A 19,050-nucleotide genomic window follows, 5' to 3' on the forward strand; every position below is an offset into this window, starting at 1 on the left:
TGCCCTTTCACTCAACAGCACCGGCGCCTTTTTTAAGTTCCATGAGGTTTATCAAAATTCTGTTATAACTTGAAGATTTGGGGAAGGGGAGAGGTTGCAGGAAAATAATGGACAACAAAATAACAAGGTCATTAACAAATAGCAAGAGGTTAGCAGCTGAGTTTGGACAGAAAAAAAATACATCTTTTACTCAAAAAGACAGTTTGCTCCATTTTCACTATCGCCAACAACCTTGAGATTTAAAGAGATGTGTTCTACGTGGTCAGTGAATTTGAGAAACAATTTGAGCAATCTGAACTGAGCAAATTTGAGAAATGAATTTGAGCAATCAGTGCACAGCACCTAAGTAGACCATAACCGAGGACGTTATTCACCTGAACTTGGAACCGTCTGTGGGTGTGTGACAAGATCCTGGAAATGCGTGCATCCTGAACAAAATTAGGACACATAAATGTCAGGAAGTGCCACAATCTAGGTCAGGGATTTTTTGGGGGTCTGTGTTAACAGTAAATATGAAAAATGCAAACAAAATATCCTGACAATACTAATTATAATAATACAAAAAGCATACAAGCTATCCTTTAGGCTTAACCTTGAGAAAAACTGCCAATTGGCAATTAAGAGAAAATTTTTTGTTCTTTTTTTTCTTAAAAAAAAAAAATGTGGGCTAAATGTTACTATCATTCAAAATTAAGTGTCCTGCCAGGAGGCATTCTCTGCTCCCCAGTGCCTAGCACAGAGAGCACAGAGTAGGTGCTCACTAAATATTTTCAGGAGTAAATCCGGAAACACAAAGTGTTAAAGATTCCAAGGAAATACTACAAGCCCACCAAGAGGACACAGAGTTGGAGATTCTATCTTCCAACTTGACTGCAAATAGGCATCCTTGCTCTGGGTTAGCAGATGGATCTTACTTCCTCCCTTCTCGCCTCGGTGAGGGCACAGGTAATGCCGCGTGGTGGGGAGAACCTTTGCCTAGCAACCAAGAGACTGTGTGTGTAGCTCCAGCACCAGCCATTAGGACTCTCTGAAAATCTGGTTTGCCGTCTGGAAGATGGGCTCACTCTACCTGCCTCGCACCAGATTTCATGAAGGATCAAATCTGATTGAGTATTCCCCTACTTTGCGCTGCATCAGACACTGAGCACGTGATCATGGACCATGTGTATTTATTTACATACAGATAGTTTGCATTTACGATCAAGATTTCTCAGTCCATCAAGTCAACCGCATTTCCTATAAAGCCACAGATTATCTTAAAAGAGAAAGAAAATGCAGGGGTCACCTTTTTCCCTTCCCAGCGGTCATAACCCATGAATTATCTCATTCTTGTTTTTGAGGCTAAATTTGACAATGGAAAATAAGGATTCCCTGGGTATTGAAAAGATAGGACGGGGGCGCCTGGGTGGCTCCGTCGTTAAGCGTCTGCCTTCGGCTCAGGTCATGGTCCCGGGGTCCTGGGATCGAGCCCCGCGTCGGGCTCCCTGCTCCGCGGGAGGCCTGCTTCTCCCTCTCCCACTCCCCCTGCTTGTGTTCCCTCTCTCGCTGTCATCTCTCTCGGCCAAATAAATAAAGTCTTTAAAAAAAAAAAAAAGATAGGACACATTTTCTCTTTTAAAGAAATTGCTCATTTATCTGATGCACAAGGTCTTTTTTTCTTAATGAATACATCTGATATTAATTCTTTCCCAGCTGGGAATATCGTTTATTCTCTCACATGAGCCTGAGTCTGTGGGGCCACATGGTCACCAACTCGTCCATGTCCACGGCCTCGGGGCCCTCTCTGTTTTGTAGCCCACAGGTGTCCGCTGACAAACGGGTTTTGTTTGCTCTCCCTCCAACAAAGGGACTTGGCTACACCGCATTGCTAACAACATTCTCCCTCAGCGTGCGGCAATAATTTCAAGACATCGTTAATCATGCTCAGAACCCAAAAGATAAGAACAGTTCCAAAGAGCTGAAACATGACAAATCAATTTTGTCCGTAAAATACAGTGCAATACTGGAAGAACGTGAGGTTTTATAAAACCCACAATTCACTTAATATCAGTAATTTGAAAAAGTTGTAGTCAAACACCATCAATGTAAATAACTGAATTTTAACCTATTTTCGGTAAACACCATTAATTCTCCTAAGACATCTACGGTCACTCAAGGAAAGGAATTAAGCAAGGTACTGAAGGAGTTTCGTGGATCAAGATTTTGATTTTACACCTGAATAGCTAAGTAAAGTGTACAATTGCTCAATCAATACAAAATCATGGTGCATAAATGAACACAATCAATAACTACTTCTTAAATACTTAAAAACAGCCTTCCCTTACAGGGTAGGTTCCCTTCACCACAATGTTGTTCATGGAACTGGCGAGCCTGTTTCCAAAAGATAATGTGGAGATATATTTTAACCCAAGGTCTGGCCAAATTATTTTAAAAATTTAAGTTGGTAGGGTCTTAATTAATGCCATTTGTACTGTATGTATTTTGTAAAGGTTTCAAATGTTGAACTTATAAGACAGTTTTTTGTTTTTATTACTTAATGCCAATAGACTAAAATACTACGTCCTTTGGCTAGGAGAGAAGATGCAGAAATTTGCCTACATTGCATTACAGTTTGTAAACTGGAGAAATTAATGTTCTCATTAGAAATAGGTTACAGATTGTAGAGGTGAGTATGTGACATTTTACCCTGTACTGCATATTTAAATTCGTTTAGAAGACTGAGTGAGGACAGATGGCCGGAGGTGCAGCTGTGCAGGGAGGGGGCGTGCGGGCCGAGCAGGGCTGGGCCTCACCTCCCGTCGCGGCCCTCCGCTCCCCGCTGGGGCGTCCCACACAATGACCAACTCAATTTCCCTTCGGTAAGAGGAGGCTCATCAGCCAAACACCCCGAGGTGGCCTTCCCTCGTGCCCCGCCCCAGATATAGAAGAGCTTATTTTCAAGATTTCCAAGCTCCCACGGGAATCCCAAACCAGTGGGAACCCACCCCGCGTCTCTGAAAGATCAACTGGGCTCCGAAGTCGACGCCTCGCCCGGGGCGAAGGGGCGCCTTGGGCTTAGGAGCAGGGGAAGGGTCACCCTCCGACAGCCGTTCGGCACCGCGCGTAAAAACACTGCGGCTGCCTCCCTGCGTCCAGTTTCAGAGTAACACAGCCCGTCCCGGCGAGGAGCCCACCCGCCCCCGCCCAGACTCGGTCCACCTGGGCCTCCTGGCGCCCGCCCGCCTGAAGCCGAGTTAGCCACAGACCCCGCCCTGGCCGAGCCGCACAGTCAGCGCGACGGCGTGACTGCCGGGTACATGGCAAGCGCCTTGCTTCTGGAGCGACTGCCTACAGCCCCCGGAGCTTCCGAGCCGCGACGGACCACGGGGGGCGGCGCCGGGGCCACGCACTTAAGAGGACGCGCGAGCGCTCCCGTCCGCCGCTGAGCGAGGCACAGGGCGGCGGCCCAGCCGTCAAGCGGCTGCCGTGGGCTCGGCCCGCGCTCCCGGGGTCCCGGGGCCGAGCCCGCTGCCCGCGCCCCTGCCGCCCCCCGCTGGGGGCGCTCCCAGGTGGCTAACGTCTTACAACAGCGGCACCTGGTGCCCCCGGGAGCAGAGGCCCCTTCGCGCGAGGCCGACCGCAGACCGGCCCTCGGCTGCGCACCGCGCGGCAGGGCGCGTCCCGCCACGAGGCGGAGAGGCTCGAAGCGGCCCCCGAGGCGCGGGCGTCAGCGGCACACTCGGGAGAAGGACGGCACGTTACAAAGGCGGGCGAGTGAGGCGCGAGAGGCAGGCACGGCTGCTCCGACCGTCCCCCCCGGGGCCCGCTGCTCCCCGACGGCCGCCGCCCCGGCGCAGGCCCCGCTCGACCCGCGGAGAAGCTCAGGCACGAGGCGCGGAGCCCCGCACAGGCGGGCGCAGGGCGCCGGGCCCTCCCGAGACTGCGGGGTCACAGCCTCCCTGCTGGGCTCCCAGGGCCCGGCCTGTGTGCTCCAGAACGAGAGGACGCACCGCTCTTCTCTGCGGGACTCTGCTCGCTCTGAGACGCCGAACCTCCGGAGAAGCGCCCCAGACCCTCCCCAGCCGCACCGGCCGGAGTGCGAGGGTCCCCGCACCGACCAGGAGAGGGGACGGCATCCCCTGGCCTCCTGGGTCAGGAAGCAGGCTGGGAGCAAGGCTATCTTGGCACCGTCCGCCCTGGCCCGTGAAACACTGACCAGCCCAGGGCAGGAGTCCCAGCCCAAGGGCTTACAAGAAAGACGCACACTCTGCTTTTTGTCAAACAACTTCACTTTCATAAAAATATGTCCCTTAATGCTTTGGGGTCTCATATGTGGAGGTAAGACTGTGAGGGGGAGGAGTGCAGGGGGTTCTGTCATCCGTGGAAGTTTCCCAAGGTGTCCAGTTTTCCACCCCAGATCAGGGCAAACGTGATGAAAAACGGGGAAACAAAATCAGGGGGTCTAAAACTCACGTGCCCTGAGCATGCTGCCCGAATTTTAGGTGCCTGCCCGTGGAAAGTTCGGCTTACCTTCCCTGGCCCAAGACTCCAGCTCAACTCTGGTCCCTGCGGGGCTCACTCTCCCAACACTGTCTCCCTCTGGCTGATGGCAAAATGTCCAGTCTCGGGTTTACTGGTGCCAAAACCGTGAGAGCCATGAGGGCGGGTGTCACGCCGGTCCTGCTAACCACTGCCTGCGGCCCTTGGCACGCTGCCACACAAAGCAGAAGCTCAGTAAGACCCCCAGAGCGAAGGCGGGTGGGGTGGCATGGGATGGTTGACATTGTTTTTCCGGCTCCAAAAATTCACTGGATCTACTACAGATAAACTTCATTCCTTCACCAGTCTTTCTAGGGAAAGCCATTTCAAAATCAAACCGTTAGCCAGATCCTAAAATTCTCAAAATTCACATCAACTTACAGCATGGATTTCCTACCTAGAATCAGTGAAGTCACAGATGGCCCTCTCGTGCTTCGATGGGACATCCATCAAATACCGTTTGGATAGAACTTCACGATCACATAAGACATGTAAGAGATTCGTGTCTACCCTTCATTACCAGAAGCACCTTTCAGCGCTCCGTCTGCTGGTCTGTAAGCATGCGGGTCAGCACCCCTCATGCTAAGGAAGGAGAACCCCTACCGAAGGACTTGAAGCCAGGAATGATGTCATGGTGGCAGAGTAGCAACCAGCGAAACACCATTCATTGTTAGTTCCTCACATTCCCCTATGAATAAATGGGGGAGGAATTTAAAATCTTCAGGCCAGATAAGCATGGTACTTTTATAGAACCGTGGGGTCAAGCGGTAGGCTCAGCCACGGTGGAGACCAGACCGTATTCAACTGCATCTTTAACGTTTCTAATGGACTTGCCAAAGGGGAAAGAAGACAGAGGGGCACCACTTCCCACCGGTATCTGGTTTGCTCGTTACCGCTGACTAATTCTTCCTTTGTTTGATGGTGCATTGTGCTGAGAGCCACTTCACAAGGATGCAGGTTCTGCTAATACCATCTTTGTGGGTGCAGCTCTCCACGCCCACACGACATAATTCCTTCGCCTCATTTTGTGTGGTCTGGAAACATATTTTCAGTGTTTGTGATACTCTACCAACAAACAGGAGGAAAACCCAAATGCACCATTTTCATTTGTCAGGGTTTGGTTTACGTTGTCTTTGATCTTGATTTAAAACACACAGTCACATGTTGCTGTGTCTAAAAGCTACATTCCTGACAAGCAATGTTTTCTCGGGATCCTATTTACCAAAAAAAACTGTTTCTGCCCATGCATAGTCAAGACGAAGGCCATCGGGGCCCAGCACCATGATGACATCGTCCACTCACATGAGGTATTCTGGACTTTAAAAGTCACAGGACACAATATTCCATTCAGGAAATTTAATTTTCTGCTACTCCTTCTAAACATGGAAGCAAGATCAGATCACTGTTTTTAAAGCTGCACTGGATGAGGTGTGTTCCAAATACAGCTGCAAATCAAAAAATGTCAAGTTTTTTTATGATTGTATTGTATCACGAGTGTAACATGTCTCAGAAGCACATGATAAGGGGCAGATTTTATGGAGTGGAGAGAAATAGGCAGAGGGACGGAAGTGGGGCAGCACAGCCCATGGTCCCTGCTGTGCTAGGGGACAGTGGGTATTGCTGTGGTTTCCAAAGCCGACGTGAGACATCCACGTGGGGCTTGTGTGCAGAATAAGATAAACTCACTGAACCTGGGTGTGTTCGTAGTGACTTCCCTATGGCATGTTGTTACCATTATAACCCTTGGGTTCAAGCACATTTTTAAACATTCTTTGTTTTCAAAGAACTATAAAAAAGACAAAAGTAGGTGAATGTGGGAACCCATGTTGATTCTCATGAGGACTCTGCCAGATGATGAGTCATGTGTAATATGTGGAAATAGGAAATAGGAGACATCTGGAAAAAATCTTGGCATTATAAGACACCAGAAAAAACATGGAAAAGGAAAAGAGGGTGTATTAGCCTACAGTATCCGCCAACGGGCAGAGAGGGAACATGCCATTGGACCCTCCAACGAACACCAATTGTTCCCAAAGTGATTAGAGTAGGCACTTGGAGTGCTTGATCCCTCCCATGGCAAAAATAAAGGACATTTCTCAGAGGTTCCCCTTTTAAAATCTCTAGAATGGGGACAGCTGGCTGGGGGAGGGGAGGCGCTCAGGCAACGCCTGTAATTACACGCATGTCAGGAAAAGCAGCTCAGAAAACCCCGCAGGGGGATTTGGAGTGCATAAAGGGAGAGCTGGTTCCCCTTATATTTTAAGGGATAAGGATTCTGAAAATGCATGATAAAATCACAGCACTGACTGGAAATTGTATGGTGTTTCCAGACAGACCTCCCAAGTGAGTGCATCTCATTTTTCCTGCACCAAAAGCATCCAAAAGCTATAAACATGCTTCCTAACAATGGTTCTGTGGTTGTGAAAACATCCTAACATTTCTTTAATTGAGGTCCTGGGAGAGCTTCTGCCACAGGTATAACCAGGCCGTGTCTCTGGTCTTGCAGACTTCACGTGGGAACTGGGACGGCCCGCCCAGGCGGCTCCGCCTCTGTCTCCGCGTCCAGGAACCCACCCACAGCTGGACCAGCCAGCAAATCCTGTGCCCATATTCACACAACTTTAAAATTCCGCTATCGCTAAGCTGACACGTATCCATACATGACATTGTCAACTTCCCAGGTGCTTTTAGGCACAATGCCTTCCACTTGACCCTTTTAGCAGCTCTGGGAAACTGCAGATCAAAGGCCACCTTCCTCTTTCTTAGGGTAACTTGGTTGACGTGACTTGATGAGATACCCTCAGCTGGTAGATGGCGGAGCTCCCACGAGAATCAAGGCTTTAATCCAACAAAGACATTCTTCCCTAAAGGCCCTCCCTAACCTGAGAGATGAAAGGGTCTATGACCAAATGCATCTGGAGAACGGTACATGCTATGCCAAGCCTTGAACGCTCAGACGCTTATTAAAGATTCTGAGATGCCCCAGCATGGAAACAACAAACAACCACTAAACCATAACTCAGTGTTCCCCAAACTCATTTGTCCTTGGAACATTCTTCCTTATTCCATCCCAAAGGAAACATCTATTAACATCTCAAGATGTTCCTAGGATCATTGTTTGGGGAAAGGCCAAACTACACACTATTGCCTTTCGGAAATGCTCAAAAACACATAAAAATAAAGATATCCAATCAGGGGCGCCTGGGTGGCTCAGTCATTAAGCGTCTGCCTTCGGCTCAGGTCATGATCCCAGGGTCCTGGGATCGAGCCCCACATCGGGCTCCCTGCTCCGCAGGAAGCCTGCTTCTCCCTCTCCCACTCTCCCTGCTTGTGTTCCCTCTCTCGTTGTGTCTCTCTCTGTCAAATAAATAAATAAAATCTTAAAAAAAAAAAGATATCCAATCAGTATCAAAAATAGCAGAAGTTATTTCAAATACGCTAAACAAATCTTAATTTTATTAACTAAACCTCCTAATATTTTGTGGTAAGTAGCACTTTCTTCTGCATTTTGACTGTATATATTGCAAATCTTACTAGTAGAAAAAAATGGAATTTATTTTTAAATATACTAGATTTTGAAATTCTCACTAATTCAAATGCAGTGCAGTGCCTCTCACAGTTTAGTAAGTAACGACTCATTATTATTAGTCCAGATCGGTTAATTTACCCAAAGTTTCAAAGAATTTACACAAAGAATATTTACTTTCATTTAATTGAGGAAAACATTAACTCTCTAGGATAAATATGACACCTTTAATATTTAGAACAATGGTTAATATAATTTAATCTATGGGAAAGAGATTTTCAATACCCCGATAAAAAAATAATAAGATAACATATAATATGTATATGTAATTCTATACTAAGAGTGAAAAGAGAGTAATTAGTCTTTATATAAAGTATAACATACAAAGCACTCTAGTATTTTTTGTTTCATAATGAAATCATGGCTAAAAATATTTCTATTATTAGCCATGACTAAATTAAAAGATCAATGAAATACATGAATAAATTGAAGACTACTGAATTCTCAAAAAATACCCATTCAATGTAGTCCCTGTCTCAAAAAAGAGTTTCACTTAATATTGAAAGAGGAATATGAGCATGCTCTATATTGATGGTCATAGAAGAAAGTGAGTTCCTTTATCATTAAAGGAATGTCAGATCCTAAGGCATTTCTGCGCGCCGTAAGATGTGCAGGCTGATGCCCACACTCCCATCCAGAGTGCTCGCTGAGGTCTCTGCCAAGAGCAGCTGATGGAAAATTGCCAATGTAAAATGGCACACATAATTAGAAAGGGAAAGTTTTGCCTCTTCTCTTGTCTTTAGATAGGATTAGCTTTACAGCATTCTTTGCACTTTTTTTCTTATGTCTTGTGCCCTTGAGAGAAAGACCCTAAAAATACTTGTTTATTATCTCTCAAAGTGCCTGGCAAAGTAACGGCTGAGAAGTGCACGTGGACGGATTCACTGTCACACAGCAACTCTGAGCAGCCTGTGGAAAGAGAGGATGCCTGTTTCCAGCTGTAGACGAGGCGGAGGAACAAGCTGATGACCCTCGTCTCTGACCATGTCCAGAATGCATAAGAAATGTGGCCATATTCGCCTCCTGGGAAATCAAGGAGGTAGGCCCAATACATAAGTAACAGAGTGACTCCCTCTTGACCAGAGCAATGGATTTCTTACAGGACAGAGAATGTGCCAGGACTTCCTGAAGGAAGGGGTCGGGGCACCACGATCCCCGCTACATAGGTGTTCATGCATCTTCTGACACTGGCCCGAGAAACTCTCCCCTCAAGGTTTTATTCTGAATGCTGTATGGAATGAAGATCCCCGAACGTGAGCGAAGGCGGATTACTCCAACCGGGCTTCCCCTAACCTGCCTCCAGTGGGGAGTGGGGCTCTGGCTCCAGTGGGGAGTGGGGCTCAGACGTGGGCACATGACCTGTGACCTGCTCTGTGTCACAGACAAGAGGGCTCCCTGTGGTTATCTGTTCAACCTAGTGGACTAATGTCTGGAACAGGAACTGGGAGGTCTGCCTGTGGCCCCAAAGGCATAGGTCCATTTCATTGTGGTCGTCCAGCAATCCCTTCCCTCACTACCCATTTAGAGAAAGGCTTTGCTTTCTTCCTTGGCTGGTGGCCAGCAGCGTGGTGTATACCCCGTGGATTCCATTTTAGGGCAACAGGAGCTTGCCCAAGACTTGTGGATATTCTGAACCATGAGTGCATCTCCTCGGGTTATCCCAGATCAGGGTCCTCTTAGCCTGAATAATGGGAAACAACTAGCGCTTGAATCCTGTTGCTTACCTCATACTCCCTATAAGAGATGGGGCTACGTCAGTGGCTCTCAATCCTGGGCAATTTTGCTCCCCCTTCCCCCCCGCCCCCAGGAGACATCTGGCCAAATCTGCAGACATTTTAGTTGCCACAAATGGAGTGGAAGGTTCTCTTAGCATCTGGTGGGCGGAGGCCAGGGATGCCGCTAAGCATCCTGCAATGCATAGGAACTCCCCACAACAAAAAACTAGCCGACCCAAAATGTCAATAGTACCAAAACTCAGAAACCCTGGACTAGTTGGTTTCTTCAACTAGAAAATGGGCATAATAATAATACACATTAAAAGATTTCAGCACTGTGCCTGACCCAAGGTAGATGTTCAGTACACATCAACTCTTTTCTCTTTCTTGCCCTGACACCCCACAGCCAGGATTTCCCTGTCCTACCGAGATCTGTTGTGAATTAGCAGAAGCTACAATTTAATGTTAAAATGCAGACAGACCGGTTTATATGGAGGTGGGATGGTTATTGATTGTCGCAAATGTATATAGGACCCAACTGGCTGGTAAAGCTGCAAAGCATTCACTGGAATAAGAGAAAAGAGTATCCCACATAGAGTGACATGAACTACTTCCCAGATTTCCAGGGCCCAAAACAGAACCACTTCCAGATTGGCCAGACTTCTCCACCCTTCCAAATCAGATAAGGCACACATGTTAGACGAAAACAAATTCCATTTTCAAAATTCTCTGCTTTGCGAGCGATCTGGGGCTGGCCTGTCTGATCACCGAGCAGCAGCATGTAGACCCTGCATGTGGAGCAGACAGCGTACTCAGCAATAACAGCATAGTGAGCTTCTCCCCAACGTCGCTGTCAAGGATCGGGGTACCCGCAGGTTCAAGTACACTGAGAAGTTATAAGATACCCATGCAGTTCTCGTTATGTAATAGAAATAATATAATTCTGTGTAACAAAGACTCCGCTCCCAAGACCATGGCTAAGAATATCCCTTTCCATAGTCACTTTATTAGGAACCACCAAGCCTGTTCTAGGATATACCGATCAACTGGCCATGAGAGCTGTTTTCTGAGATTAGTGTGGTGAAATTCTATGTGCATCCTTATGCCCGTGAGTGACAGGTGACCCTACTCTATGTCCAAGCAAGGTGGGGGCATTAGTGGACACATAATATGCCTGCACCCTACTTCATCTGGAAAGCCGTCCCTCTTTTTTAGGGCTCTGGGCCTCAGGGTCACTTCTTTCTCAGAACAACTGTACCATTTGTTCTTTCTACTGTTTGTCCTGCAATGCCATCATTTGCTCCTAATTAACTTTGTTATTTACTCCATAGGCATACCTCTCCCCCCTCTGGCTTAACCTGGAGTTCCTCGTTTTGAATGCTGTAGGGCCACAGAATAGAATGCTAGCTTTACATAAATGTGGGCTCCCATGGTGAAAATATCTGAAAGACTTCTTACATAAACTCCATTTCAGCAAAATGTAAATGGCCAATTCCCAAGCATATAGTAGTAGCTCTTGGGAATGCGTTGTCTTTCCTACTATCTCACATAGCTGAGAAAATCAGGTTATCAAGCAAAAGAAGAGCTTAACTTTTGGCTATTTCTGCGTAAGCAAGCATTCAAAACGCTAATCAGTTTAAGTAGATAACATTCCCACAGTGCTGAGGTCCCTGGAAGAACACAAAGCCATTGTGTACAAACCAAATTAATTACCTAAGAGAAAACATCTGAAGATCTGAGCGTCAGCCAGGAAAGTAGGAAAACAAACAATTCTGCCAGGCCCTGAAGTCCTGTGAAAGCCTCATGAATTCAACTGTTGAACTCAGAGCAAGACCCCCAGGGTTAGATCGATAGCTGTGGGATGGAAACATGTCCACAGGTCTGCTGCATTAACACTTACTCATGGTATCTGGAGAACAAGACATTCTGCCAACTAATGACATCTCCATGGAAAACAGGACTTAGCCAAAAAGGATTTGGTAATCGATATTGGACATTCCAGTGTCCGTCTGTGGATTCTAAACAGCCAATCTGTTAAAGTGTCCCTCAAGGAGATGTGGAAAAGACGTGTCTCAGAAACCATGATTTCCACATTTCTAAGGCAGCTGACACACTGTCCCACTTAGGTAACTTCAACTCTTTCTGAGTTATGTGGCTCATGTTATCCTACTTTTAAAAAGAGATCAAAATTCATTTAACTTGTAGACGTTAGAGAATAGCCAAATAACTCCTAGGAGAACAGAAGACATCCAGCAGGAGCTCAAAAGCAGGCCTGTGAACTGAACCACCAGACTGAAGTTCTGTGATTCTAAACCCTCGGTTCATTTTGCGTTTACACCTGATTAGCAGCATGTCCAGGCCTCGCTCTGAGAATGGGTGGCAGTGGAGAAGGACCAAGTGCTCTCACTGATGTGCTGGCCAAGAATAAATGTCTCTGTTCTCTGACCTTGGGATGAGAGGGGGCCCCGCATCTGAAATCCCAGCTCAGCTGTGCTCCACTATCTCAGGCCATTGCACTGATTATTTTAACATCGGTTCCAAGACAATTAGTGGAAGTTTAAAATGTCCTCTTTCCATGGGGGGAAAGGACCTCCTCCGTGGTCATGCCTGCTATGTGAACCATGAGACCTGAAATATTTCTGCTCAAGAGGAGAAGACAGATCTTCACTTTTTGTTGAAAGGACATAATACTAAACCATTTAGCTATTCCCTAGATTTCAAGAGGCCTTCTCAATCCATTTGACAATTACAGTCTTTTAAAACAGATGGCTTGACCAACAGCTTACAGGTATTTTATTTTAAATAGTCTTTCTTTAAGAATAATGTAGAAAATCGAAAGTGGGTGGAGGCTGGGTGCTGAGAGAGTGGGGTCAGCCAGGGAAGGTCATGGAGGGCCTGGATCCCGGATGTCTGGTCTACTTGCTGGGAAATCTTCTAGAGGCTTAGCAAGGGGGAGAGCAGAATTCTACTCCTTCCACCCAAACCCAAGGGGAGCACTGGGGCTTTCCAATTTCAAGGCCCAGGTTGGCTGGTCACAGTGCAAGGCTGGCCTGACCCCTCATCACAAGGAAGGAGCACAGTCTAATGGCACATCTTTGCCCTCAATGCCCCCTAGACCTTCCAGGACCCAAGTGGGAGGCTGGCCCTACAGCACGTTTCCTGGTCAAGATAAACACAGATCTGGCCTCATCTGAGCGTACCAGCCACCACAAGTATTTCCTCAGTGCTTAGTTTTGAAAAGAAATGTTTCAAGACTTTTTCCTTGCGGGGTTGGGTGTAGATGCTGCCTGCAACTCAGACGTGGCCCTGCCTCCTCTAACAATGTTTGAACCAAGGCCCTAACTAGCCGTCCTCAAGTCATGTTAAACTCAGCCAAAAATACCTGGAAAGCTCTACCTAGATCAGTCTACTTGGTTACATATTAACAGGTGGATTTTTGGTAGAAATGAAAATGAAGCCGGCTAGAAAGCATATGCACAGAATAGGAAGTCTAAAAAGCCAGAGCTATGGAGGGGGTTGGTGCCATGGGTCTGCAGCTGCTAGATGGTGGGGGGTAGTGGGGAGCCCTGAAAGTCATCGGGACGGACCGTGTTCTCTTTGAGAGTGAGTCACACGACCCCGCCCCTCCAACCCTTGATGCTTTAAGTTACAAGAAAAACACATTGGTGTTGATACAGGCCTTCGTTTCCCCTTTGTTGACATAGGTTCTACTTTTTATAGTTTTAAGAATTTCTTTGTTAGTTCAGTGTGCTTATGTATATAATTCAAGTCAGACCAAAAGGAAAAAAAAAGATTCTTTATGGTATGAACATACTTGCCTCTACTGTAAAATACCTCTTATGAATGCACACTGGAACTAGCCAGGAAAACTTGCCAAATAGGAAGATGAACAGAACATGAAGGTGAGTTATAGTTGATACGGTTGATATTGAAAGATATCAATATATTTTCACATACTGCATTTATTCAAAAACTATCCAGGTAATACTGGTGTCACCAACTAGGAACATATCTTTTTTAAAAAAATAATGTTGGTACTTCAGCAAGTGGCTAAAAAGAAACAAAACCATTTCTCTACAGAATTCTCTGAATTTCAAGAGTGAGTCTGCGACCTGATAGGCCTCCAGCAGGCCAGGGGCCAGGGAAGGGCATCTGGCTGGGCTGACACCCTCCAGGGCTGGAGAGCAGGGCTCTCCTCACTTCCGCCTGCCTCAGGCCCCCATCTGTAACAGGGCAACTGGCTTCCGGGCCCTGTCTTCTCACTGCCCTGCCACACCTGGCTTCTAGGACCACTCCAGGCAATTTCCGGACCCTGCACCGTTGCTGGGGAAAACCAGGCAGGCACCCTCTCTCGCAAAAAACTAAAATGCATATATCGATTGCCTTCCAATGGAAATGATTTATCCAGATCAATGATTCTCACACAGGAGGGAGGAGCACTTGCTTAGAAAAAATATTCTATTTGGCATTTGGGGAACAGTAAATATTTACTGTTTTTATAAATAAATCTGGACAAATGTGTTATGAATTAAAAATTGGTTAAAAATACTAATTTGAATAAAGGCCCACAGGTGCAATAGAAACTTTTTCTTTTTTGACAAAAATGCTCAGTTTTATTCTTATACCTGGATTCCAAAGAATACTATTGGCTCAACAGATTTTCTGCCAATACACATGTTCCTTCTTGAGTCAAAAAAGGAAATAAACTGAATCCCTTTTTCTCCATTAATTGCCACTGATTATCAGAGTCTTTGGAGAACTGCTGTTGAGATTTCCTAGACAGCACATTAAGCCTGGTTTTGCTTTGTATCACTCTGGGGAAATTATTAAAATAGTAATAAGGTTTTAACACGAATTGCTGATTATTGGGTTAGGTTTAATGTCGTTTCTAATGATTTCCATACTGATGGCAATTCAAAACGAACTGTTATTACTTAAGCTTTGGCCACTTACCTTCTGTCCCTTCACTCCATGGCAGTCACACTTCCCACAGCCAGAGCCAGCACAACCACCCTGGAAGAAGAGGAAAACGTCTTTAAATAGAAGAACTCTTGCAAATTGAGGTCATTTTTTTAATTTAAGTGATTTTGGCATCTTCACCCCTTTATGGGAGATGTCCTACCCTGTTATTATGAACACGACCTTAAAATATGAGATCCAGATTTGCTCTAATGGGGTTATCACGTACATGCCCTGTGGCTTCTCTCTCTTGCCCTAACAGATGAAACAGCAAGCCTGGAGTAGAGCAAATCAAAGCACTACTTGGTCCACAAAGGGAAGGCTGTCATTTATACTTTTGAAATTGCCTCCCCAGAGATTATTTTAACAGGACATCACCCATATTTCCAAGGCTATGATTCTGATTTAGGAGTTTCAGACCTGAGACCAGGGAAACTGAGGACCTGGGAGAGCAGAGTCCATGCTTTGTCCCTCGAATTCCCAAGGACACACAAGCATGCAACAAACATTTATGCAAAGAGGAAATAAATGAAGGAGCTGATGTTAAGCCCAAACTTAAAGAACTGATTTTTAATTCAGATAAAAGCTTGAATGAAAAGAACCCAAGCATGTAATAAAAGCTGGAGAAGAGGAATATTGTCCAGAATAGATCACATATTAGACCACAAAACCAGCCTCAAAAAATTCAAGACTGAAGTCATGCTATGCATCTTTTCTGACCACAATGCCATTCAACTAGAAATCAAACCACAAGAAAAAATCTGGAAAGAGCACAAATACATGGAGGTTAAATAACATGCTACTAAACAATGAATGGGTCAACCAAGAAATCAAAGAAGAAATTGAAAAGTACATGGAAACAAATGAAAATGAAAACACAATGGCCCAAAATCTCTGGGGTGCAGCAAAAGCAGTTCTAAGAGGGAGGTTTATAGCAACACAGGCCTACCTCAAGAAGCAAGAAAAATCTCAAAGAACCTAACCTTACGCCTAAAAGAGCTAGAAAAAGAAGAACAAACAAAACCCAAGCCCAGCAGAAGGAAGGAGATAGTAAAGATTAGAGCAGCAATAAATGATACGGAAACTAAAATATAATAAAACAGATCAATGTAACCAGGAGCTGGTTCTTTGAAAAGATCAACAAAATTGATAAACCTCTAGACAGACTCCTTTTAAAAAAAGAGAGAGGGGACCCAAATAAGCAAAATTACTAATAAAAGAGGAGAAATAACAACCAATACCACAGAAATACAACAGTTATAACACAGTATTATGAAAACCTATATGCCAACAAATTGGACAACTTAGAAGAAATGGATAAATTCCTAGAAACATATAATCTACCAAAACTGAAGCAGGAAGAAATAGAAAATTTGAACAGACCGATTACTAGCAATGAAACTGAATCAGTAATTAAATAAATAAATAAATAAACTCCCAACAAACTAAAGTCCAGGGCCAGAAGCCTTCAGAGGCGAATTCTACCAAACATTTAAAGAGTTAATGCCTGTTCTTCTCAAATTATTCCAGTAGATAGAAGAGGAAGGAAAACTTCAAATTCATTCTATGAGGCCAGCATCACCCTGATACCAAAACCACAGAAAGCATCTCTAAAAAGAACTACAGACCAATATCCATAATGAACATGGACGCAAAAATCTCAACGAAATGTTAGCAAACCAAATCCAACAGTACATTAAAAACATCATTCAACACAATCAGTGGGATTTACTCCCAGGATGCAAGGGTGGTTCAATACTCACAAATCAATCAACATGATACATCACATCAACAAGCGAAAGGATGAAAATCATATGATCATTTCAACAGATGCAGAAAAAGCATTTGACAAAGTACAACATCCATTCATGATAAAAACCCTCAACAAAGTAGGTCTAGAGGGAACATACCTCAACATAATAAAGACCACATAGGAAAACCCACAGCGAACATCATACTCAGTAGGGGAAAACTGAGAGCTTTCCCCCTAAGGCAGGAACAAGACAAGGATGTCCACTCTCATTACTTTTATTCAACATAGTACTGGAAGCTCTAGCCACAGCAATCAATGTAGAGAAACAAAAAATATCCAAATTGGTAAGGAAGAAATAAAACTCTCACTATTTGCAGATGATATGATACTATATATAGAATACCCTAAAGACTCCACCAAAAAACTACTAGAACGGATTAATGAATTCAGTGAAGTCCCAGGACACAAAATCAATGTACAGAAATCTGTTGAATTCCTATACATCAAAAATGAAGCAACAGGAGAAATTAAGAAAACAATCCCATTTACAATTATACCAAAAACATAAAATATCTACAAATAAACTTAACCAGAGGTGGAAGACCTATACTCTGAAAACTATAAGACACTGATGAAAGGGGGGAAAAAATGATGAAAGAAATACAAGATGACACAAAGAAATGGAAAGACATTCCATGCTTATGGATTGGAAGAATAAACATTGTTAAAATATCCATACTACCCAAAGCAATCTGTACATTCAATGCAATCCTTATAAAAATACCAACAGCATTTTTCACAGAACTAGAACAAACGATCCTAAAATTTATATGGATCCACAAATGACCTCAAATAGCCAAAGCAATCTTGGAAAAAACAAACAAACAAACAAACAAACTGGAGGTATCACAGTTCCAGACTTCAAGTTATATTACAAAGCAGTAGTAATCAAAATAGTATGGCATAGAAATAGACACACAGATCAATGGAATAGAATAGAAAGCCTAGAAATAAACATACAATTACATGGTCAATTAATCTTTGACAAAGGAGAAGTGAATATACAATGGGAAAAAGATAGACTCTTCAGCAAATGGTGTTGGGAAACTGGACAGCCACATGCAGAAGAATGAAACGGGACCATACTTTCCTATAGCAAACACAAAAATAAACTCAAAATGGATTAAAGACCTAAATGTGAGACCTGAAACCGTAAAAATCCTAGAAGTGAGCACAGGCAGCAACTTCTCTGATACGGCCATAGCAATATCTTTCTAGATATGTCTCTTGAAGCAAGGGAAATACAAGCAAAAATTAATTATTGGGACTCCATCAAAATCAAAAGTTCCTGCACAGTGAAGGAAACAATAAAACTAAAAGGCAGCCTACAGAATAGGAGAAGATACCTGCAAATGACATATCCAATAAAGGGTTAGTATCCAAAATATATAAAGAACTGATACAATTCCACACCCAAAAAACAAATGACCCAATTTTTAAAATGGGCAGAAGACATGAACAGACATTTCTCCAAAGAAGACATCCAGATGGCCAACGGACAGAGGAAAAGATGCTTGTCACCGTTCATCATCAGGGAAATGCACATCAAAACTATAATGAGGTATCACCTCACACCTGTCAGAATGGCTAAAATCAAAACACAAGAAACAACAGGTGTTGGCGAGGATGCGGAGAAAAAGGAACCCCTGTGCACTGTTGGTGGGAATGCAAACTGGTGCAGCCACTGTGGAAGACAGTATGAAGGTTCCTCAAGAAGTTAAAAATTGAACTACTCCATAATCCAAAAAGTACACTACTGGGTATTTACCCAAAAGATACAAAAACACTAATTCAAAGGGACACATGCACCCCAATGTTTCTTGCAGCATTATTTACAATAGCCAAACTATGGAGGCAGCCCAAGTGTCCACTGAGAGATGAATGAATAAAGATGTAGGATACACATACAATGGAATTGTACTCAAGCATAAGAAAGAATGAAATCTTGCCATTTGCAACAACATGGATGGAGCTAGAGAGTATCATGCTAAGTAAAATAAGTCAGTCAAAGAAAGACAAATACCATATGATTCCACTGATATGTGGAATTTAAGAAACAAAACAAACAAGCAAGGGAAAAAAATGGAGAGAGAGACAACCCAAGAAACAGACTCTTAACTCCAGAGAACACACTGATGGTTACCAGAGGGGAGGTGGGTGGGGGATGGGGATTAAGGAGTGCACTTATCATGATGAAAAAAATAAAGTAGCATCCTGTTAAAAAAAAAAAAAGCTGGAGAGGAAGGGAACTAAGGTATTCAAAAGCGCACCAGGTGCTACAAACAATCACCTATCATACTGTTTGACCAGCTAATAGCCACATGAGGTAAGTGTTACCATACCCGTTTTACAGATGTGAAATATGACTTTGGAGGTTCAATATAACATGCTAACGAGGTTGACACCAACTTCCATTATGTAAAACTGCCAACCCATTAAAAGATCAAAGTATGATGGTG

General features: G+C 44.4%; 1 protein-coding gene across 1 annotated transcript in view; it reads right to left on the minus strand.

Moving 5' to 3' along the window:
* Positions 1-19,050, minus strand: part of COL4A1 (collagen type IV alpha 1 chain) — a 140,139-nt gene that overhangs the window by 67,039 nt on the left and 54,050 nt on the right. The window contains exon 2 of the mRNA XM_073887444.1: positions 14,773-14,832. Coding sequence (XP_073743545.1) covers positions 14,773-14,832 — 60 coding nt within the window. The remainder of the gene's footprint in view (positions 1-14,772; positions 14,833-19,050) is intronic.

This window comes from Callorhinus ursinus, unplaced genomic scaffold (genome assembly GCF_003265705.2).
Source record: "Callorhinus ursinus isolate GAN/ISIS: 27379988/994484 unplaced genomic scaffold, GSC_fseal_2.0 scaffold79, whole genome shotgun sequence".
Lineage (NCBI taxonomy): Eukaryota > Metazoa > Chordata > Mammalia > Carnivora > Otariidae > Callorhinus > Callorhinus ursinus.